Source organism: Prionailurus bengalensis, chromosome E3 (genome assembly GCF_016509475.1).
Source record: "Prionailurus bengalensis isolate Pbe53 chromosome E3, Fcat_Pben_1.1_paternal_pri, whole genome shotgun sequence".
NCBI classification, from domain to species: Eukaryota; Metazoa; Chordata; class Mammalia; order Carnivora; family Felidae; genus Prionailurus; species Prionailurus bengalensis.
In genome coordinates this window covers 8,092,612-8,115,275 of record NC_057357.1, presented here as the reverse complement: position 1 = coordinate 8,115,275, position 22,664 = coordinate 8,092,612, and the positions used below count along the sequence as shown (strand labels likewise).

General features: G+C 55.0%; 1 protein-coding gene across 5 annotated transcripts; it reads left to right on the top strand.

The window, feature by feature from the left end:
• The first annotated feature begins 12 nt into the window (after positions 1-12).
• On the top strand, positions 13-20,929 carry TSC22D4 (TSC22 domain family member 4). 5 transcript variants are annotated; one of them, XR_006294322.1, is made up of 7 exons: positions 200-703; positions 1,121-2,157; positions 4,266-4,432; positions 9,585-9,633; positions 12,199-12,522; positions 15,377-16,491; positions 19,856-20,929. XR_006294322.1 is itself a non-coding variant. In XM_043561299.1 (5 exons), exons 2-5 carry the CDS (start codon positions 1,393-1,395, stop codon positions 10,235-10,237), a joined length of 1,191 nt encoding a protein of 396 aa, XP_043417234.1. In that variant the 5' UTR covers positions 13-703; positions 1,121-1,392; the 3' UTR covers positions 10,238-10,709. The 5 variants fall into 5 exon arrangements, 2 of the variants coding, with proteins under 2 accessions (XP_043417234.1, XP_043417235.1); XR_006294323.1 differs by lacking the exon at positions 200-703 and adding an exon at positions 757-877; XM_043561299.1 differs by lacking the exons at positions 12,199-12,522; positions 15,377-16,491; positions 19,856-20,929 and adding an exon at positions 10,028-10,709 and having other exon boundaries at positions 13-703.
• Positions 20,930-22,664: the final 1,735 nt, after the last annotated feature.

Below are 22,664 nucleotides of genomic sequence, written 5' to 3'. Positions count from 1 at the left end.
AAGCGCTGGGCTACGGCCCAGCAGGTGTGGGGTTAAGCCGGTTCTGGGGGCCCCGGGAGCAGCAGCCGCCGCCGCCGCCGCAGCAGCAGCAACTCCACCAGCAGCGGTGCTGGCAGGCCTGGCCCCGGGCCAGCTGGCCAGGAGCCCCAGGAGGCAGTGAGGGCGGAGGAAGGGGAGGAAGAGGGGAAGGAGGAGGAGGAGGAGGAGGAGAGGAGCAGTCAGCAGGCCCGAGGAGGCAGGACTTCCTGGTGTGGGGGTTGTCAACAGCCCAGAAAGAGAAAGGCAGAGAGACAGAACCGAGAGGAGCCGAGAAGCGAAGAGAGACCCAGCCGTGCCACGCGGAGGAGTTTTGGGAGACCCACTCGCCCCAACCACCCAGGCGGCTCCACCTGGAGGATCGGGGGCGGGGGGCGGGGGGGGGGGGGCAGAGCCGCCTCTTCCCGCACCGGTCTGGAGACCCTTGGGGCTTCAGAGGCCGCGCCTGGGTTCCACCAAGGAGGCGGGGGATCCTTCTTTTCCGGAGAGCAAACTTTTTACTGAGATGCCTTGTGGGGCAAAGTGCGGTCCCCGAAGAGAACTGGACAGCCTCTGATTCCCGCCTGCGCCCCCCGCGCTGCTGGGGCCAAGAGGCCCCAGGGGAAGGACAACCCGACATCTTAGGCGGCCGGGACCCCCGGCCCAGCTCGGTGGCCGAGGCCGAGAGGTATGGCTCTGGGCTGGGCGGGGCGCTGGGGCAGCGGGGCAGGGCCTGCCCCAGGGATGGGGGAGCTGGGGTGCGGGGGCCCGGACACCCGGCAGAGGCCTCTCAGCGGCGGGGCCAGGCTGAAAAACTGCTTCACCCCTGCTCAACCAAGGCCCTGGAGCCCCCCGCCCCCGGGTAACTGGGTCTTGCGAGTTTGAATCCCAGGGAAGAAATGCCCAACTTTGGGTCTGGGCTGCCTCTTCCTACTCTGTGGGACGGCTGGGATCTCCTGGTCTCTTTCGTCTCTGTCTCTTTGTCTCTGGGTCTCTGGCGGTTTCCCCTTCCTCCCCCATTCTGCTCCCCAGAGAGGAAGCCCCAGAGGTGGCCTGCCCACTGCTTTCTCACAGTCTCTCTCTCTCTCTCTCTCTCTTTTTCCAGTTTGCAAACTCAGCTCTGGAGTTGGGCAGCGCCAGCGGCAGGAAAAACCTGCCCCTGCCCCCACCTCCTGCCGCCTCCCCTGCCCTGTGCTCCCTTCACCAACCCAGCACCCCCAGTTCCTGCAGGGCCCTCCGGCCATGTCGGACCCAGATGTCCCCAGGGGCCCTGATGCCCCCGCCATGTGGCCCCCCTGTTCCAGGGGTGCCTGAGCCCCTTCGAGGAGCCCCAGCTGCACCCCCGCCCACCTTGGCCGAGTCCTAGCCCCAGGGACCATGAGTGGGGGCAAGAAGAAGAGTAGTTTCCAAATCACCAGCGTCACCACGGACTATGAGGGCCCAGGGAGCCCAGGGGGTTCTGAGCCCCCTGCCTTGCCCACCCCCACTGGGCCCCCACCCCGCCTGCCTAATGGGGAGCCCAACCCCGAGCAGGGGGGCAAGAGCACCCCCCGGAATGGCTCCCCACCGCCTGGGGCCCCTGCCTCCCGTTTCCGGGTGGTAAAGCTGCCCCACGGCCTGGGAGAGCCTTACCGCCGAGGCCGTTGGACGTGTGTGGATGTTTACGAGAGAGACCTGGAGCCCCCAGGCTTTGGCCGGCTCCTGGAGGGAATTCGAGGGGCCTCAGGAGGCACTGGGGGCAGATCTCTGGATTCCAGGTTGGAGCTGGCCAGCTTGGGCCTGGGTGCCCCAACTCCACAGCCAGGCCTGTCTCAGGGCCCCACCTCCTGGCTCCGTCCGCCCCCCACCTCCCCTGGACCTCAGGCCCGCTCCTTAACCGGGGGGCTGGGCCAGCTGGCAATGCCTGGCAAGGCCAAGGTGGAGACACCCCCACTGTCAGCCTCCCCACCCCAGCAGCGCCCCCCAGAGCCCCGGACTGGGGATAGCGCGGGCCCATCCCGGGCTGCCACGCCCCTGCCATCCCTGAGGGTGGAAGCGGAGGCTGGGGGCTCAGCAGCAACAGGGACCCCTCCCCTGTCCCGGTCAAAGGATGGAGCCCTGCGGCTGAGGATGGAGTTGGTCGCTCCAGAGGAGATGGGGCAGGTAAGAGCTGGGTTCTGGGGTGGGGGAGACACCTGAGGGGTGGTGCTTGCCCATCTCAGCCTGGGTCCCCAGCCTGGGCCTTCCTGCCTCCACCTCCATGCCACCCTCTCCCCACCTGTCTGTCCCATCAGGTAGCCTCTCTTTTCTCTTCCTGCCCTTTCCCTGGGAAGCCCATCCTTCTCCCCACACAGCCTTTCTTTTCTTTCTCAGGCTCCTTCTTCCCCTACATTCTGCACCTTCTTTCTTTCTCTTTAGCCTTTAATTTGTTACCTTTGGCCCAGGTCTCCGTTTCCTAATAGCCCAGTCCTGTCTCTCCATCACAGAGATGTGGCCTCCTCACTTTGGCCCTTACCTTCTGTCTTGGTTTCACCCCTTCTGGCTTCAGGCATTGAGGGTGGAGGTCCTAGGTGGGGCTGGGTGCTTGGGCCTCTGGGAGCTGCCGAGGTTGGCAGGGAGGGGTAGAAAGTGGTCGTCCCACTGTCTCCCTGGCTGACTTGTGTGTCTCGGGACCCTGCATCTAGGCCTCTCCACGACTGATAACTGGGGGTGGCCACTGGGGAATGGGAGAAAAGCAGGAAGCAGCCCAGAGAGAGTTAAATCCTTTGCTCTTTCTGCTTCCTGTCTCCAAAAGAGGAACAAGTCTGGGCTGGGGGGCAGGATGCTTGGGTCCCTGGGGTGGGGGTGGGCAGCCAGGGGTGTGGGGGATGGATGTGTCTGTCCTGAAGGAGAAAATAACACCTTGGACTGCAGAAGAAAAGGCAGGGAGTGTGAGAATGAGAACTTTTCCCCCTTCCTGGCCTTGGGCACAAACCACAGTATAAAAATAACCTGGGACTGGATGTCTGGGCCCTGTCAGGACCGGTCAGGACCGGCTCCCCCACCCCCTCCTGGCCTCAAGCTCACATCTCTCATGCTGCGCCCCCTACTTTTCTTGAGTCAGTTCTTACTCCAGGGGAGAAGATGCTGTTTCCTTTACTGGTCCCTGTCCCCATGCTGTTACAAAGCAAGTCCCCTTTGCCCCAGTCCCTCTGTCATTAAGCCCTGGCCAAGCTTCCCTTGGACCTGCAGACCCTGCCCGTCTGTCCTTAGTGCCCCCAGACCCCTCTCCTCAACCCACATCCTGTGTGCACGTGCCCCGAAGTCTGGCTCCCCTCTCTCAGGAGAGAGGCTGGGAGGAGGGCGGGGGACACCACCTGGGCCCCCTTCCTCTGCTGTGTCCTTCTAACCACTCTGGACTCTCTGTTCTTGGCTTTTCCGAGAAGCAGGGGCCTCCTGGGGCCTCACAGAGGCGTCTTGTTCCTGTGGCCCCCGCCCTTTTGCAGCCACCCCCAGCGCCTGTTGGGCTGTGTGGGTCCATGCCCAGGCTCCACCTCCCCCCCCATCTCCGCAACCTAACCGCTCCCCCCACCCCCAGGGCCCAGTGCAGGAGCAGAACCTCACCTGAATCTGAGAAGTTTGAGAGTAGAGACTAGAAAAGATGGGGGGGGGGGGGGGCGGGGGGGGAGGACCAGTTTCTGAGGATTCATTCATTCTACAAATAGTTATTGAACAAACTATAAGCTCTGCCCTCTAGAGCTTACCTTTTAGTAGCAGGGAGGCAAAAATACTTTAATTTCAGATACTATTAGGTGCTATAAAAAAACAAACAAAAAAACACACATAGAACAGTTCAGTGGAATTCACTAGTCCAGTGATGGGGAACTGCCTCTCTGAGGAAGTGACATTTGAGTTGCTTTAGTAAGTCAGATGACAGAAGGCCCAGACACTCTCTGACTAGCCTCTGATTGGGGGGTTCTGGTTCAGCTCGTGGAAGGGTACTGGAGTGCCTGCCAGACCCCCTCTCTAGTACCCTAGTACCCCGTGAGCCACTTTTTGGAAGCTGCTCACACTCAGTCTTAGGGATGCGCACTGTTTCCCTTGCCTCTGATACCTGCCTAATGCCTCCACCAGACCTGGGCGCGAGAGAAGGGCTTTGGGTCAGAACTCCTGGGTCCTCGGAAGAGAACGGGTGTATGTGGGGAGAGATGAGGAAGACTACTAGGCAAGCTGTAAGGTGGCCGGTTCTTTTCTTGCACTTGATGTGATGATTCCTACCTCTCTGCCTCCAGGTGCCCCCGCTCGACTCTCGCCCCGGCTCCCCAGCCCTTTACTTGTTCCCCGATGCCAGTCTGGTTCACAAGTCTCCAGACCCCTTTGGAGCAGCAGCAGCCCAGAGCCTCAGCCTGGCCCGCTCCATGCTGGCCATCAGTGGCCACCTGGACAGCGATGATGATAGGTAGGTGGGCTCTGGATCTCCACCCAGCACCTGGGCCAACTGCATGAAACTGCCTGGTAGGTGTCCTTCCCCCAAGTTGAACTTGGAGAGGACCTCTTCAACAGTGAAACCTGGCCTGGGCACAACCACTGGGCAAAGTTGATTTGGGACCCACTCCCTCTCTGTGGAGAGAGCTGGGTGGGACTCCCTGGCTTAGGATTGTCAAATCATAGACTTTTTTTTAGAGTTTGAAGGGAGTCATTGTTGTCAAATTCCAGAGCTCTTGCAGATTTAGCGATCATTTGGCCAACCCTAAGAATTTACTGGCAAGTGCGCTGGAGAGGCAAATAGGGAGTGGGTCTCCTCCGGGTTCCCACCTCCTTCTCCCTACTGAGGAGAATGGAACGCCAGCCTTTGGAGGTAACATCCTTAGACACTGTGTACACTACTTTAGGATCCTAGGACTTCTAGTGCCAAGAAAGCACGTCCCTGAGGTTCTGCTCTCTGCGTTCGGAACACCAGGAGGGCTGAGTCCTCCCTGCAGCCACCAAGCCAGAGCCTGGAGAGGATGGCTGTGGGGCACAGGGGAGGCACAGGAGAGCAGGATCTGCAGGAGTTTGCCCTTCAGGGGAGAATGTGTGTTCAGTTTGGCGGCACGGTGGGCAGAACTTCCTGTTTCGAGGGCCAGGTTTCAACATAGGAATGTCAGCAAGCTGAAAAGGGAGGAACGAAATTGCGAGTCAGATAGGCACGCAGCTCCCTTCTGGCTGGGGACTGATAGAAAGGCTGGGGAGTCACCACTTTTATTTTGGAGGGAGGAGTGGGACTTCCTGTTTGAGGCTCTGGGGGGAGGGACTTCCTGTTTGGAAGGAAATAAGAGGTGGGGCTTAGCCTTGAGTTTTATGGGTGATGGGGAGACCTATTCTAGGAGGGAGTCTCTCCTGCCTGCTTGTGTCTTTCATGGCGCCACCCCACCCCGAATCAGGGACTAAGTCTCACCAAAGAAAAGGGCTTGTGGCCTTGGGGAGAGGCGGGAGGCAGAGAGGAAAGAGAAGGGGTGGCCAGGAGCCAGTGGGATGGAGGGCGAGGGGCCTGGTGGTGGCTCCTCCAGAGTGAGGGACACAGTGGGGCAGGGCATTGCTGCTTCTGGGCTCCCCCCGCTCTCAGGAATGTGTGAGGTGAGGTGTGAGGTTGGCCAGGGCCGGGGAGTCACCTGCCCCCATGGCTGCTATTCTCAGAGCTTCCCACCCTTATTCCCTCCCACTGGGAGGTTCCCTGGCATGAGGGCTCCCTGTCCCTCCCCACCCATGTTGATTTCAGAGCCAACCTCCTACTTCTCCTTCTTAGAGGGCTCTGCCTCCAGGAGCCTCCTCAGCTCTATTCTTTTGGCTTGTCCCCTCCCTCCCTCCCTCTGTCCCACTCCCTCCCCACACCCCAGTCTGACCGGTCAGGCACCCAGGCTTCACTTTATCCTGCTCCACTCCAAGCCTCTGGGGCTCTGGCCCAGCCCAGCCCCTCTCTTGCCCCACCCTGCTGGGCCAGTAGGATTGGGTTGGGCCATTCCCCTTGGTCCCCTGGGATGAGCCATGTGGCCCCCACCTCACCTCTCTGGTGTGCCCAGAGCTGGCAGGAGAACAGGGTCTGAGTGGCATGGAACCTCCCTTTCAAAGAGAAAGTGGGCTGGGGAGTTGAGTGCTTGGATCTCAGATGGGGAATGGGGGATGCCTGCCAATCTCAGAATCTGGGGATGGGAGAACAGAGGGTGCCTGGTGAATTCAGACTGCTCATGTACTGCTGGGTGGCAAGAACCATCGTGTCCACAACAGGGCCTGGCAGTTGGAAGGTACTTGAATAAGTGGATAGATGGATAAATAGTTGGGTGGATGAGGGAATGTGTGGGTAGATGGCCAGCATGGGGATTCCAGGCATTATAGGGAATGAATCCCAGGGACTTGGGAAAGAAAAAGTACATTTATTTATCTAGTGCCTCCGTTGGGTCAGGTGCTACCTCTCACCTCACTAAAGCAACCCCATGATCCCCACTTTCCAGATGAAGAAACTGAGACTCAGAGAAGAAAGGTTTTAGAAACCTGCTCAAGGTCACTGAGCTAGTAAGTGACAGGACTGCATTTGGAGCCTGGGTCTGACCCCAAAGCCACATTCTCCACTCTCCTACTGGGATGCCTATGTCCCAAGAGAAGAGGAGGAGGCAGCCCTCTCTAGGATGCCCTTTCTCTCCAGGACAGAGGCAGGGACAGCTCTCCCAAGCTGGGCAAGGAGCCAACCCCCCTGCCCCCCCCCCCCACTCTGGCCTGGCCCCACCCCAAAGGCACCACAGATCCGGGAGGGAGTATAGAGAGGGCAGCCGGATGCCACTTTGTTGGCCTCAGGCCCATCCCCTGCGGGCTCCTCCGAACATAGCTAGGGAGTAGAGCTGGCCCTTGTCCCCCGAATCAGAACCTTTCCACCTCTTCCAGGTGTCCCACTTCTTCATCTGGCCCTCATTTTGAGGATGTTTCATTTGACCTTCAAAAAGGAAGACCAGCCTCTAGGGCTGTCCTTGCCCCAAGACCCAAGGGTCCCACAGAACCAGAGTCCCCAGTTGTGCATACCATGCATGCACAACCCCAGGGGGCGCCACTCACATTTGAAATCACTGTCGTCAAAACTTGGAAGTCATGTGAGTTTTCTGAAAGATGGCACTAAGTGTCTTGAAAAGGGGGGCATTTTGTTCTAATTCACACAGTCGCCTTTTGGGTTTGTGGTGGGGGCTGATCCCACCCAGCTAACTTCAAGCTTCCTGGTCCTGGCCCTGCCCAGGGATTCCGGCACAGTGCCTGCAGCTTGCTTGCTCTGGGCGCTCTCAAGGGGAGCGTTTGGGTTGCCGGCCAGAGTCCTGGTCCCTTGAAGTATTAACGTTAGAATGTGACAGTGGAAAGTGCTGTCAAAAATTCTCCGGCACTAGACAAACAGGAGATAGTCATCTATCAGCCAACAAATGTTTATTGTTGTATTATTCCTTTATTTCTGGCAAGAACAAACAACTTACTTGGCATCTTTACCTGAGTGTCCGCCAAGCAAGGCCAGTGTTCCTATTCCTGTGAATCTTCCCCTCTTTGGTCTCTGTGTGTCTTGTGTGTACTGGGGAGGGGGGCAGGGGGCGGTGACCTGTGGTGGCCCAGGCTCCACCCAGGTGTCTCAGATTGAAATAGCTTGAAAATTGCCATGGCTCTCCAGCTGGCTGGCTCACCCTCCACTCTTAAACTTGTCCTGTCCCCCCAACCCCAGGAGTCCCTGGTGTCCTTTGCCCATCCCACCCTGTCCTGCTGTCTCAGGCCCTGTCACCCCCTTGGTTACTCCACCTGTCAGCGCCTTCTGCACCCAGAGCTTGGACAGGAAATGGAAAATTCCCAGCTCCCTTGTGCTCCCTTCCTGGCTGCAGGGCCTCATCCAAGGGTCACCTTGAATTGAGTGCTAATTCCCCCCACAGGGAAGCGAGTTGGAACCGACCATCAGGAGAAAGGGCTTGCAACGGGAGCACAGGAGTGCAGGATGCTGCATGTTGAGATCACCCACTCTGAGTGGGGCAAAGCTGAGGGCTGGAGGACAGGATCATGGGTGATCCTGCAGCACAAGGGGGGGCGGGCCTGGGTGTAGAAGTGGCCCCAGGGCTGAGGTGGCTGAGGGAGAGGTTGGTCAGGTGCGGGTCATGAGCTAGGGCATGAAGCAGGGGGCTGAGACCCAAGTGGTGACAAGAGGGAGACTTGGGGGATAGGGTGAGGCCGAAAGGCTTGTGCAGACTCTTGGCCTCCCTTGGCCTCAGAGGGGCAAGACTTGCCTGAGGGATCCTGAGGCCGGCCCTGGAACCGTTCGGCCAGGCCTGAGTCGACCTCTGGTGGCCGCCTAACAAACTGCAGCCAGGCCTGCTCTCCCCTATCATTGGCTCCCAAGAGCCTTCAAAACCCTTGCTCCAATTCTCCATGTCCCATCTCCAGCCTCACTTTCCCACCTCCCCTCAAGTCTTTGTTCCCTCCAAGACCGCAGACCTGAGACCCCGGTTCCAGATCCATAGGCTGTGCTTGTTTATCAGGGCTCTGTTTTCATTGCTTTGGTAACCTTTCCATTCTTCTCCCTCAGAGACCTTCTGGCCAGGCCCCAGGGTCACCCATGATGTGGGCTTTGTGTCTGGGGCAGGGGGTGCTTACAAGTCCAAGGAAGATGACAAGTTAATCCGAAACACCACACCACCCACCCCCATCCCAGCAGAGTGGAACTGAGGGCTTGAGGGAGACCAGTGTTAGTTCAGAGGGGATGGGATGGGTGGAGAAGTGGGGACGTCTCCCTAGGCCAGGCTGTCCCTCACCCTACACACCCCTCTCTGACCCAAGCCTCAGGCCCCAGAGTCCCTCCCCCGACCCAGCCCACCAGCTGACTTCCCTCAGCCTGCCCCCTTCCCTCTGCTCTGGGATTGGTGCCAGGGTGAGAAGGGGACATTGGCACTGACCGTGTCTGGGAATTCCCGCCCACCATGGAGGTTGGTGGGAGGGGGTCCCCGTGTCCCTGAGGAGCCAATAGCAGCCAGGCTTTGCCCTGGGGGGCGGTGTATATCTTTCAGACCAGCACCCCCTAGGCACTGTCTCCTTTCCGCCTGCCTGGCACCAGCCAGACCCCGCTCTGCCCCGGGGGGCTCTGAGCCCCCCAGGCAGTCCATCTGATACAGCCCTCTCCTTCTGGGGGTTGCCTAAAGCCCTTTCCCTTGGGAATGGCCCAGCCAGGCATCTCTGTCAAGTCCCTGGTGTCATCGTATGAGACCCGAGTGGTGGGGATGGCTCCAGGGCCTCCCCGGAAAAGGGGCTGTGTCTCCTCTCCTTGCTCTCCTCGGGGAGCATCCCCCATCCGAGGGGCATCTGCACCCCCACCTCACCGGGGCCTGGGGGGGCCTGGACAGCGGCCCTCACCCCGCCGGGGGATGGACAAAACCCTCCTCTCCCTGATTCTCTACTGTCACAGGTACAGACAGGGGTGTGGGTGGGAGGCTGCAGTGAATGGGGCTTGTGGAGGAGGCCAGAGCCTGCTCTGAGAAGGACCCGGAGGGCAGCTGGCTGTGGTGTCCAGACACCTGGTTTGGCACCTGCTCTTCCCCCTCACCTCTCATCTCCCTGTGTCTCCCCAGCGGCTCCGGAAGCCTGGTTGGCATTGACAACAAGATCGAACAAGCCATGGTAAGAGAAGCCATCTTGGTCCCAGGTGGTCCCAGCTCATGTCCTGCTGCCCCTCCTCTGCTGTCCTCATTAGGGAATACTAACTCCCAGCTCCTCATCTGACTCCCAGCTGGGTTCCCTTGGGTTCTTCACCCCCTCCTGTCTCCACCTGAACTCCTGATTTCCCTTGGTCTCTGACCCAGCCCCCATCTCTGTCTTTAAGCCCTAACTTTGTCTCTGTCCCCTCTTCCCACTCCGTGCCCCCCGCCTTCCCCACCGCTTCCCTGCTTTGCTGCTTCTCCTGTGGTCCTTCATCATTTGGGAGCAGGGGCATCTCTCACACCCAGACCCTGGAGGCACTGGGCAGTTGGGGTGGCCTGGGACCCCTGACCCTTTGCCTGTCCCGGGCCCCCAGGACTTGGTGAAGTCCCACCTCATGTTTGCGGTCCGGGAGGAGGTGGAGGTGCTGAAGGAGCAGATCCGAGACCTGGCCGAGCGGAATGCCGCGCTGGAGCAGGAGAATGGACTGCTGCGTGCCCTGGCCAGCCCCGAGCAGCTGGCCCAGCTGCCTTCCTCGGGGGTCCCGCGGCTTGGGCCCCCTGCGCCCAATGGGCCCTCCGTCTGAGCCTCCCTTCCCTCACAATGTGCCTTTGGGGGCTCCCACAGCTGCCAGGCCTTGTGCCAGCTGCCTGCCCCCTCTTCCTATGCAGCTTTAATGCCTCCTGATCCCTGGGGATGGGAGTTGAAGGCTCAGAATTGGCCTGTCCCCGCCCCCCACAACTCTTCCTCAATCTCCCCCTAGTGCCCAGGGACTGAGCTGCGGCATCTCCAGGCCTTGAAGGAGCAGGGAGGGCTTCAGGATGGGGTGTTAGATGGAGCCCTCCTCCCTCCCGAGGTGTCAGTGTTCTGGGACCCCTGGCAGTAGATGGCTGGGGGCGTTGGAGTCTCCCTGGCAGACACCCCATCCCCACCTCATTCCCTCAAAGTACCCCCTCTCCTCTGCCCAGGGGAGGGAATATGGACAGTCTGCGAGTTCTGGGATTCAGGTTGTTATTAAAATAATAATTATAATTAAAAAAAATCCGAAGAAACTTGAATCTGGAGGTTGGCATCTCGTTGCTTGTGTCCAGATGGGGCCTGAAGTGGCATTTCCACTCGTGGGGGAAAGACTGAGGCTGTGGGCTCCCTTAGAGATCTTGTGCAGACTGGGAAGGTTTGAATGTGGCTCAGACAGAGTGGTCAGAAAAAGAGTTGTGGAAGGGGGTGAGGGGAGGGTGGGGAAGCCAGTGGCCTGGGTCCTGGGAAGGGGCAGGCAGGCAAGACAGAAGGAGTGGAGGGGGGAGGAGGGGGGCGTCAGCCCACGTGCTGGGGGGGGGGAAGGGAAACAATGAGGCCTTTGGTAATTGTGCAGGATCCACCCCCAGCTTCCCAGCGTGTCCCCTCTGCGGGCTGGATCCCAGTGGTGGCTTGGGGGCGGGGCCGGGGGCCCTGAATGGGCCCCTTGTCTCAGCGCTGGGTGTGGGCCAGGCTCCCCGGGCACACGGTGCCCTCGCCAGGCCTGGCTGGCCTCTGTGGCTTCCACCCCCAGCTGGCTGAGGACGGGCCCTGTGGGTGAGCAGGCCCCTCCCTGAGAGCCTGGGCTGGGCTCCCATCCCAGGCTGCAGAGACAGGTAGAGAGAAGGACCCCATCTAGTGGGGAAGGGGGAGAAGCAGCAGCCAACTGTCTCAGACCACCCTGACCCCAGACTAAAGGGGACCTGTGGAGGGAGAGTGGGACACTGGAGGCCGACCCAGGTTGGACTTCCCACCCTTTGGCTCCCTGCCTTTATGACCTTGGGCAGGTTCTTTGTTTTTTTCTGAATCTCAGCTTCCCTACGGGTAAAATGGCTCTGACAGTAATACCTACCGGAAGGGTTGCTGTGATGATTGCATGACATCATACCTGGGAAATGCCCAGTGAGTATCAGGTGCTCAATAAATGTTAGCTTCCCTTCCCTGGACCTGGGGGAAGGAGAACTGAGGGCTCCGGGATTGGTTCCAGGGATCCTGGAAGGGCCTCGGGGGGTGGGGTCAGGGGTAGGTAGGCTCTCACAATGGGCTAGAACTCTGCCTTCCTCTGAGTTCTCATCCACTTTGACTCCTCTCCCTGTCTCAGGGAGGGGAGGAAAGGCTTAGGATGAGTTGTCAGTGAAAGTTTTCCCCCTAGATTCTCCATTTCTTTCTTCTTGGCTGCACTTGAAGCTTCCAAGAGACCCCTTAGGTGGTGGCCACTGGCCTGCAGCCTGGTCCCCTCCACCCTTTGTACCAAATGCTTGTCCTGCCCCCTACTTGGTGCTTGTGTATTGGGAGAAATGGCGGTGGTTATGAGGTTCTTCCGATGGATTTGGCGAAAGATTACTTGCTGGGTGAGTTTCAGAGAATGCTCCATCCTCATGACATGCTGGGGTTGGAGGTGCTGCTCCTGGAGGTCACGGGAACCCATCTGGGGAGGAGGCCGGGACACCTATTGCCCCTTTCCTTCTGTGCTTGCCTTTCTGCCGACCACTGTGCCCCTCTTGTCTTTCCTCTCCCTGTCTTGGTTCTTAGGTTTTCTTCTGGAAACAAAAAGCTAAGTCAACCTTCTTGGAACACCATGATTCCCAGAAAAGTGTATTGAAGGTGGAGAAGACTCCCAAGGTGGTTGAGACTTTCAAGTTGGTTGAGCCCTCCAAAGAGGCTAAGATTTCCAAGATGATGGAGTCCCCCGAGGTGGCTGATGCCTGCGAGTTGGCCAAAGCAACAGATAGGGCTAAGGTGGAGCCGGGTCATAGGGCCCGATCCCTGCTGCAGCTGCCCCGGACAGCTGTCAAGTCTGTCTCCATGCTCATGGTATCGGCCCTGCAGAGCGGCTGGCAAATGTGCAGCTGGAAGGTTAGCACCATATTTCCCTAGTTCCCAATGGTCCTCCCACCCTCCCAGAGCCCCTATGACTCATTCCTCCCTCCCATCACTTGTTCAGCATTTATTTTGTGTGCCTTTCCTAAGTGCCAGGCACTGAGGCAGGCAACCGAGAATACAAGGTGAACAGGACTAAGGGAGCCAAGGGAGCTACAGACAAGGTCATAGGCATTGCGGGTTCAGTGTCTTAAGGGTGTGACATGGGAGGTCAGTGGTCTGCGGGAGCCCAGGGAAGGGACATCTCATCCAGACCTGGGAAGTCAAGGAAGGCCTTCCTAGAAGAAGACAGGGTGAAACTGAGGCCTGAAGGATTGGGCCTGCCTCAGGTGGGTTGAGGAGGGAGTGGGGGGAGCAATCCATGAAGACAGAATAGCAAGTGGGCTGGGGTAGGGAGGTGCTGGCCCAAGGTGATGGGTATGGGCAATCCTAGGGCCAAGGGCCAACTTGTGCAAGGCAGAATGAGTGGCCATCTGTGGAGTTTGGCTTTGACCCTAAGAGCAATGGGAGCCCTTGTACGATCAGATTTTAATTTAGAAAGCTTGCCTGCTGTCATATGTGGTAGCTATTCTGGAAATGGTTGGATAGTTTCTTATGAAACCGAACATGTAATTATCTTATGCCAAGCAATTGTACTCTTGGGCATTTATTCTAGATAAATGAAACTATGTGCACACAAAAATCTCTACATGAAAGGTTCCTAGCAGCTTTATTTATAACAGCCCAAACCAACCCCAGTGTCCTTCACTGGATAAACGGTTAAACTGTGATATATCCATGCTGTGGACTACTACTCAGCCATAAAAAGAAATAAATTACTGAAGTAGATGAGTCTCAGGAATTAGTCTGAGTGAAAACAACCAATCCCCAAAGGTTATAGCTATACTGTATAATTCTATTTGTATTATATGTCACTCTTGAAATAACACATTGTAGAAATGAAGACTCGATTCCTGGTTTAGTGCTTGCCAGAGATTAGGGTTTGGCGGTGGGGGGGCGGGGCGGAGGTGGCGGGGAGGTAGGTTGTTTATAAAATGGCAACATGAGGAATTCTTGTGATGATAGAAATGTTCTGTATGTTGACTGTGGCAGTTCGATAGGTGAACCTGTGTATGTGAGATAAAATCAGGTAGAATTCAACACACACACACACACACACAAATGAGTACAAGCAACAGGTGGGGGAGCAGGTATATGAATAAGATCAGTGGACTATGGATGTCAGTATCCTGACTATGATACTATACTGTGGTTTTGCAGGATTTTAATATTAGGGCAAACTGGGTAAAGAATATCTGAGGACTCTGGTATTTCTTGCAATTGCATGTGACTATAATTATCTCAAAGTCAGAAACTTAATTTTAAAGAGGGAAGTGCCTGTGGGCGCCTGGGTGGTGCAGTTGGTTAAGCATCCAACTCTTGATTTTGGCTCATGTCACGATGTCATATTTCGTGAAATCGAGCCCTGCAGTCTGAATTGATAGTGTGGTGCCTGCTTGGGATTCTCTCTCCCTCTCTCTGTCTGCCCCTCGTCCCCCAATAAATAAATAAAATATTTAAAAATAAAAAATAATAAAAAGGGAAGTGTCTAGATCACTACCAAACCAATTTATTTTGGCCTTGAATGAAGTATTACAGCATTTAATAATAATAATAATAATAATAATAATAATAATAATAATAAAGTTCACTTGGCTGCCCTGTGGAGAGAGCAGGTCAGAAAAGGACTAGAGGAGAGGCAGGATATTTAAGAGGTAGAACTGTTGGGGCACCTGAGTGGCTCAGTCAGTTAAGTGTCTGACTTTGGCTCAGGTCATGATCTCGTGGTTCTTGAGTTCAAGCCCTGCATTGGGCTGTCTGCTGTCAGCACAGAGCCTGCTTCGGATCCTCTGTCTCCCTTTCTCTGCCCCTCCTCGGCCTTGTACACGCGCGCGCTCTCTCTCTCTCTCTCTCTCTCAAAAATAAACATTAAAGATTTTTTTGGGGGGGAGCACCTAGGTGGCTCAGTCGGTTGGGTGTCCAACTTCCACTCAGGTCATGATCTCACGGCTTGTGAGTTCGAGCCCTGCATCGGGCTCTGTGCTGACAGCTCGGAGCCTGGAGCCTTCTTCAGATTCTGGGTCTACCCACCCTGCTCTGTCCCTCCCCCACTCATGCTCTGTCTCTCTCCGTCTCTCAAAAATAAATAAACATTAAGAAAATTAGAAAACAATTTTTTTAAGAGGTAGAATTGTTGCACCAGCTGGTTGACTGGATGATGGTGAAGGGAGAGAGACAGAAGTCAGAGCAGGCTGGAGCCATTCACTGGGATGGAGAATAAAGGAGCAAGAGCACACTCAGGGGAGCAAGTAAGGAGTTTAGGGCATTGGGACAAGATGAGTTGAGATGCCAGTAGGACATCTGCACGGAGGTATCTAGGAGGCAGTGGGATATACAGGCCTGGAGGTGAGGAGGGAGCTCTGGACTGGAGATAGAGATCGGGTGCCATTCTGACCTTCATTTGAACACAATCCCCATGAAGCCCTAGTGAGGACTCCAAGGTGAGTCAGACATGGTCCCTGTCTTTCAGGAGTTCACATTGTAGTGTAGAAGGCAGACAGGTGCACAGGACAAATAGTGTATGAAATGCCACAAGATGGGCCAAACATAAGGGTGGAGACAAAGACCATCCAATGCAGTCTGGGAAGGCTTCCTGAAGGAGGCAGTGCCTGAGCGAGGTCCGACGGAGGAGGTGGAACTAGAAAGGCGGTTGCTGTTTATCTGGCAGTGCTTCCAGCAGCGGTTTCTCCCTAGACCAAGCTACTTATGCACATTTCTCTCTCTTTCATAGTCATCTGTGAGTTCTACCTCCATTTCCTCCCAAATGAGGTCTGGGTCCCCAGTGGATACGTCGGAAGCTGAGATGCTGCGGGAAGTGTACCTGATACTGTGGGTCATTCGGAGACAACTGCGACAGCTGGCCCGCAGGCAGGAGAGGCGGAGGCGGCGCCACATCCGGGCCCACACTGGCTCCCAGCCTGACACGGCTCAGGGCCTGAAACAGGATGCCCGGAGTCCCCTTTAGGGGGGAACCCCACATCCTCAAAAAGCCCCACCTCAGTCTTAGGTAAGGTTGATAGGAGAGGTTAGGACAGCAGGCCAGGAGTTGTGTGTGAGAAGTTTTCATACTGTCACCTCTCTCATCGGGAGCCTAAGCCCAGGTGTGGGGTCCCATTTATTCCCCTTCATTCCATTTATTCAATTTGTAAAAAAAAAAAAAAAAAAAAAAAAAAAAAAAATTATCAAAAGTTGGGAAATAAATATCAGATATTTCTGAGTAAATGGAGAGTGTGTTTGTGGATAGCCAGAAGCAATGAGGGGGACTCAGAGGGGGCACCTCAGGTCCTGCCCCAATATGCGTGGGAGAAATTTGTGGGCTTGGGGGAAGGGGCTTTGGGGGGATCAACACATCCAGGCCCTAGGCCCAAACCCACCTCCAGGGGCTGAATTGCCTTTGGCAACCCTGCCAGGCCGGGAGTGCAGCAGCACCCTTTACAGAGACACGCCACCTCGCATCAGGTCCTGAGCCCATGCTCTCCCGGGCAATCTTACAAGATGGGTGTTTTGCAGACGTTAAGTGGGTTGTGTAGAGCCGGAGGGCAAAGATCTGCTGGAAACTGCCGGCTCCAGCGGCCAGCGCACTGACGAGCCCCTCTGGCGCTCGAGGGCTCCGCCGCAGCGACGTTGGTGGGTCAGAAGACTCCTACCCGGGAGCCGGACACGCGACGGTGGGGAAGGCACGCAGGCCCAGCTGGCCGCGCCCCTGCCGAGAGCAGCGCAAAACTACACCTCCCAGGGTTCCCAGCGGTGCCACGGGCGGGGGCGGGGGCGCGGAGACGCAGGGGAGACCTGGGGTGGTGCGGCGGCTGGGCAAAGGCGCCCCAGGGCCGAGAGTCCTGCTTCCCGGTAGGGTGTCAGCCTGGCGCCCCGGGGCGAACGGCCCGGCGGGAGGCCGAGGCGGTTTGGAGGAGGCTGGGTGCGGGGGGGGCGGGGGGTGGCGGGAGGCAAGAGGAAGGAGACCGTGGAACCGCAGGTCCCCTCTCGGACTTAGTTCGCCCTTTTGCTGGTCCACGCGGAGGCGCAGAGGTGGCTCCCCAAGGAAAAGCAGGGATATGTCACAAGTTTGCAAAATTAGGGGATTTCAGTGTTCACGGGCCTTGGGGGTGGCTTGGCGAAGGAGGAAGGGAGGACTGCAGAGGCCCCGGGGCGGGGTGGTAGGGGGGAAGGGGAGGAGGAGGGAGGGTGCGGCTGGCTGTGTTGCTGGGTCTTGCTCACGTAGAGGTTAGTCGTGAATAGGCGGTGGGCGTGAGGAAAGCGGGGATTGGGGGGTAGGGGGTGGGCGGGGGGTAGTGAGGAGCAACGGGGAGGGTTGCTGGAAGCACCCAATTCACTAGAAGAGTCAGCAAACTACTCCCCCTCACCGCTTCCCGATCCCTCACTGCTCTGGAGGAGTTGGGCCCCCTTGCTGGGAATCCGGGGCATCTTTCCCAAAAGTCGGGAACTGCACCTGGCTGCCCAGTCCTATAGCTGTGCTACCCTGAGCCTATTAGCTGTCCGCCGCACCTCAACCTTTACAGCCACAGTGATACCAGCCACCACTTATTAGGCACCTATGGCAACTATTTTTTATGTCCTGTTCTAAGTAATTCTCATAGCAGCTTTATGATGAGGTATTATTGCTTCCGTTTTTTGTAAGAGAAACCAGGGACAGAAGGGTCATGTTTAATAAGGTCATGCCGCTTTCATTGATCCAATTAATGAGTCCAGCTCAGAGGGGACATGTAACAAACATGTTAAACATACACACACATACCTGTCACACTGCAGGTGTTCAGTGCATTAAGTGACTTCACTGGGAATCTGTCTGGACTTTAGTTAGCATGAAGTCAAAACCTGTTTTCAGGTGTGGCCTCAAAACGGGCTGATACACAGTGCCTCATTTCTGGAGCTTTCAATTACCAGTTATTCTCACATCTCCCTATGTGCCAGGAACCATTCTGGACCTGAATGGCATTGGTACAGGGTCTGTGTCCAGAGGTTGGAATGGTTGCCTCACTGTTTAAGATTCAGGATCAGCCCCTCCAAGTCCTCTTCCTACTGGGGACCTTAAGGTTTCAGTGAGAGGGTGGTGGAGCAGGGTTAAGGGTGCCCCTGAGGGTCACTGGCAAATAGCCTTGCAAGTAGCTACAGGCCCAGGAGCCATTCCAGCCTTGAGCCTGTGGGCTTGTGGGAAGGAATACTGCTCTCATTTTTCTCTGGCTTCTTTAACATCCTGGGAGTGGGAGGGGAGGAAAGGAAGAAGGTGAGTTCAGCCAGCAGCCAAGGGAGCTGTTTGCACCTCCCACCACTCTCTCCCTCCCCAGACATGATGGAGTCCTGTCTTGACTTGGCCAAACAGGGGAACAGAGACTTGCTTGAGAGAAAGGGGCGGGATGGAAGACAAGTCCACAGAACTTGCTTTTCCCAGATGTCTCAGTGCACCCAAGTGGCTTCCTTCCTCCAAATCCTAAATAATCCAGCCTAGAGCCCTGGAGAGGAACTTCCCAATGGGGAGGGAAGCAGAAGTAATCTCCTGGGGGTAGTGATTTGTGGGGAAGGATGCTTACTCACCCCAGCCCTCTCCTGGCAAAAAGAAGTGTGGGACAGAGTGACCTCCACAGAAATCTGCCTCCTGATGACAGTCTTGTGAAAAACTCCCACCTTGGACACCCTCCCCTCCCATCCCCATCAGACCCCAGGCCCTTCTCCTCCATCAAATCTGTTCCACCCCACGAGGCAGATGTGGTAGGACTAGGGATAGTCTGAGTTGGGACCACCGTCCTTCTTTCTTTTCAAAGCTTACCCATCCTATTAGAAGGGCCCTGGGAATTTGGGCAGCAAAATGAGAGTGCTGGTCCCACATGCCCTTGCTCTCTGCCCCATCTCCCCTTCTCCTCCAAGATCATCGGATTTCCTGAAGATTCCAAATCTTTTGTCCAGCTCCGCCACACAGCAAAACGTGTCACACCCCTGCAGAAACCTTCCAGTAGTTTTCAATCATTCTCGGAAGAAAATCCAAACTGTTCCCTTTGTCTAAAATGCCCTTCTCTCAGATCTTGGCACAGTGGGCTCCTTGCCAGTCTGGATTCTGTACAAATGTCACCACGTCTTCAGGAACCCTTTCCCTGACAACCTAGAGATCAGGAAAGACCCACCGTCTTGGCCATCTTCTGCCTTTCACCATGCTTTATCTTTACCTAGTACTTAACAGTATCTGAAATTATATTTATTTACCAGTGTACTTGCGAGGCAGCTGTGAAATGCATGGGAAGTGGTTTAAACTAACACTTCCTGGATGTGTGACCTTGGGTGAATCTGTTAACCTCTCTGAGCCTTGGTTTCCTCATCTGTAAAATGGGGAAAGCAGTTGTACCTGTATCACAGGGTTGTCATGAAGATCCAGGAAGTGATGCTCAGCACAGTATAAGGACTCAATAAATGTAGGCTGTTATTATTATGATAACAGTTAAGAGTGACAGTGTATGGTTACCATCCCCATGGCCCCAAACAGTACTGAATAAAACAGAAAGTAAACCTTCACCTATTATGTGGGAAGCACACTCCCACCAGCTGTCTTGTGGGCGCCATGCCATTTTGGAAATGACCAAGAATGCCATGTGCAGCGAGTACCAGGAAGAGCACTTGACAGAGAGTCAAAAGCCATTGGTTCTGGACTCAGTGTTGTTACCACTTCACCGCAGGACTTGGGCTGGTCACCTTTCTTCACTGGGCCTCAGGCTCTTCCAAGAAAATAATGGATTGAAGCAACTGATTGCTGTGCTCCCTGCCAGCTTCCAGGGGTTCTGCTTTGAGTCCTGTGCTCTCTTTATCCACCACATAGCCTTCAGGGTTGGGGAGACACATGGTGCCTTCAACTTCCCTCAACCTTGTTTCCTAACAGGCCAAAGCTGCCGCGAAGAGAGTTGAACCCAGGGAAAACATTCTTGGTTTAAACCTTTGAACCCAGAGACAAAAGTCTCAGCCCTGGACACCAGATCTTCTTTTCACCCACGTCACTCTCCCTGCTTCACCCTCATCCGCTGTCATATCTGAGCCCTGAGGAAGGAGAGCCAGCCCTCACTTCCCCTACAGGCACGAAGGCTTTGGCCTCAGTTATTCTCAGACATGCAGACAGGGTGTGTGTGTAGCTGCATGTACACAGATGTGTGTGCCTGTATGTACTTGCGGGTATCTGTAGCTATATTTTCACATGTTTCCATTTTTCCCTCAGGAGCGGCAAGACTGAGATTAACTGAAGGAGAAGATTGTACATCCCAGGGCTGAAAATGCTGTCTGCCCCTTGCTGGAGCTGCCTATCTGTCCCGTGGGGTCATTCTGGGGTGCTGGGAATGGCCTAAGGGTAGGGATCTCCTCTTCCCTTCTTAGACCTCTTTGTTTCACGAGTTGAGCCCTCCTGTCCCACACCTGTCTGCCCACCTCACCTGGGATGCTGTATCCCTGCGAAAGCTGAGTCATGGCCTGTTTCCCTTTCCCTCAGTGCCTCCTGCAGTGAATGGCTGTAGAGGGGTGGGTTTTGCAAGACAGGCTCAATGTTTTGTGTTGAAGGAGTCTGTGCAAGGGCACAACTGAGGTGTGACAGTGGCTGGCCCAAGCTGGGACAGATGAGGCCCTAAGAAGGCTGGTCCCCAGGATGCAGGGGCAGGTCTGTACTACCCTTCTCTGGCTTTCTCTCTGCCTCTACATTTACCCATGTGGTAAAAATAGGCCCAGCTGTTTTTCCTTTATTTATATGCTCTGACAGGTTTTTCGGCTGGGTTATGGGTCCTTTCTAGAGGCCCACAGAGTTTAATATTGAATTTAAGAGCCTTAACTCTGGAGCCAGACTACCAGATTTTAAGTCCTGGCTCTACCACTTACCAGCTGTATGTCCTCGGGCAAGTTACTTAACCTCTCGGTGTCTCCGTCACCTCATCTGCAAAATGGAGGTAATGTAGGAATGTTGTGAGGATTTAATGAATTAATGCACAGAAAAATCTTAGAATAGTACTTGCCACATAGTATGTGCTGAATACATGTTTGTTTTTATTATTATTTCTTATTGATATCTAGAAGCTCTTTATATATCAAGGGCATTAAGCCTTTCTGTGATATGAGTTGCAAATGTTTTAACACAATCCTCTTTTTTAACTTTTTATTTTGAAAGAATGTGGATTCACATGCAGTCATCAGAAATAATAGAATATTGAGTGCCTATATACCATTTATTCAGCTTTCCCACATAGAGGTGGCACTTTTTAAAAAATTACTTGACATATATTTAATTTCTTAAAGTTTATTCATTACCGATGTGAGATCTTCTGGTATTTGTCTTTCTCTGACTTATTTCACTTAGCACAATGATCTTAAAGTCCATCCATGGTGTCACAAATGGGATTTCCTTTCTTTTTGTGGAATAATATTCCATCATATATATTGGATGAAATCCAATCCCCTTACCTCAGCTGGTCCATCAGTGAGCTTCAGGTTTCTTCCATGTCTTGACTATTGTAATGTTATGATGGGGGCGCCTGGGTGGCTCAGTTAAACATCCGACTCTTAGTTTTGGCTCAGGTCATGATCTCACGGTTGGTGAGTTCAAGGCTCGCATCAGGCTCTGCTCTGACAGCGTGGAGCCTACTTGGGATTCTCTCTCTACCCCTCCCCTGCTCACTTTCTCTCTCTCAAAATAAATAAATAAACATGAAAAAAATAATGTTATGATGAACATGGGGGTGCAGATACCTTTTTGAGTTAGTGTTTTTGTTTCTTCTTCAGATAAATCTCCAGAAGTGGGATTGCTGGATCACATGGTAGTTCTATTTTTAATTTTTGAGAAACCTCCATACCATTTGCCATAGTGGCCGCACCAAGTGACATTCCCACCAGCAGTGCACAAGTGTTGTGTTTTCTCCACACCCTCACCAACACTTACAATCTCTTGTCTTTTTAAAAATGTGTTTTAATGTTTATTTATTTTTCAGAGAGACAAAGAGAGACAGAGTGTGAGTAGGGGAGGGGCAGAGAGAGAGAGGGAGACAGAATCCAAAGCAGGCTCCAGGCTCTGAGCTGTCAGCACAGAGCCCGACACAGGGCTCCAACTCATGGACTGAGAAATCATGACCTGAACTGAAGTTGGACGCTTAACTGAGCCACCTAGGAACCCCTCTTGTCTTTTTGGTGGCAGACATTCTAACAGGTATGAGCTTATTTACTCTTATTTTTCACCAAACAAATACAGTTTTGAAATTTTATATGGGGTTAGAGAGATCTTTGCGGTGCAACTTGGAGTACGTCGTCTCTTCATGTAAGTCCTTTTCAGGGTGTCCTGCAGCCCTTAGGATGAAACCCAATCCCCTTACCTCAGCTCCTGGCGGTGGTCCCTGTCCACCTGCCTGACCTCATCTCTCTGGGTTTCCTCTTGCTGTCACTTCCAGTGTGCTTGGTTGGTTTCCATTTATTTCCTCCTGCCCCTGGGCCTTTGCAGATGCCGATTCTTCAGTTTTGAAAGTTGTTCCCCCACATTCTTCACCTGGCTTGCTCCCATTCCCCCTTCAGAGCTTCTCTCCCCCTTCCTCAGAGAAGCCTTCCCTGAGTCCCCGCCCCCTTCCTGGGCAGTGTCCCAGGGTCCCAGGCTTACCTTAGCACAGTGCCCCTCACGCAGAGGTGTTCAATGGATGTTTGGGGTAGGGAAGGCTGACTCATTGGGTATGCACTACTTGGTCCTGGCCTGTCCACTCGATGGGCTTCAGGGTTCAGACTCACTCCCTTTGGGGTCCTGCCTTTGGCTCCCTGACTGTGCTCCCCTCCCCAAGAAAACCTTTAAGACCCAGAAGCAAGCAGGGAGAAACACAAAGCCTGGGGCTGGAAGGGAGAGCCAGGGGAGATTAAGCACTGTCCAGACGGGTTGTTGACTCCTTGTCTCGGGTCTACCCCACAGAAAGTGGGGGTTCAGAGGTGACCAGGGAGAAGCCCGGTGTGAAATAGACAGGAATTGGGAGTCACAGGTGAGAACTCTCCTCGTCCCTAACAGCCTACTCAGA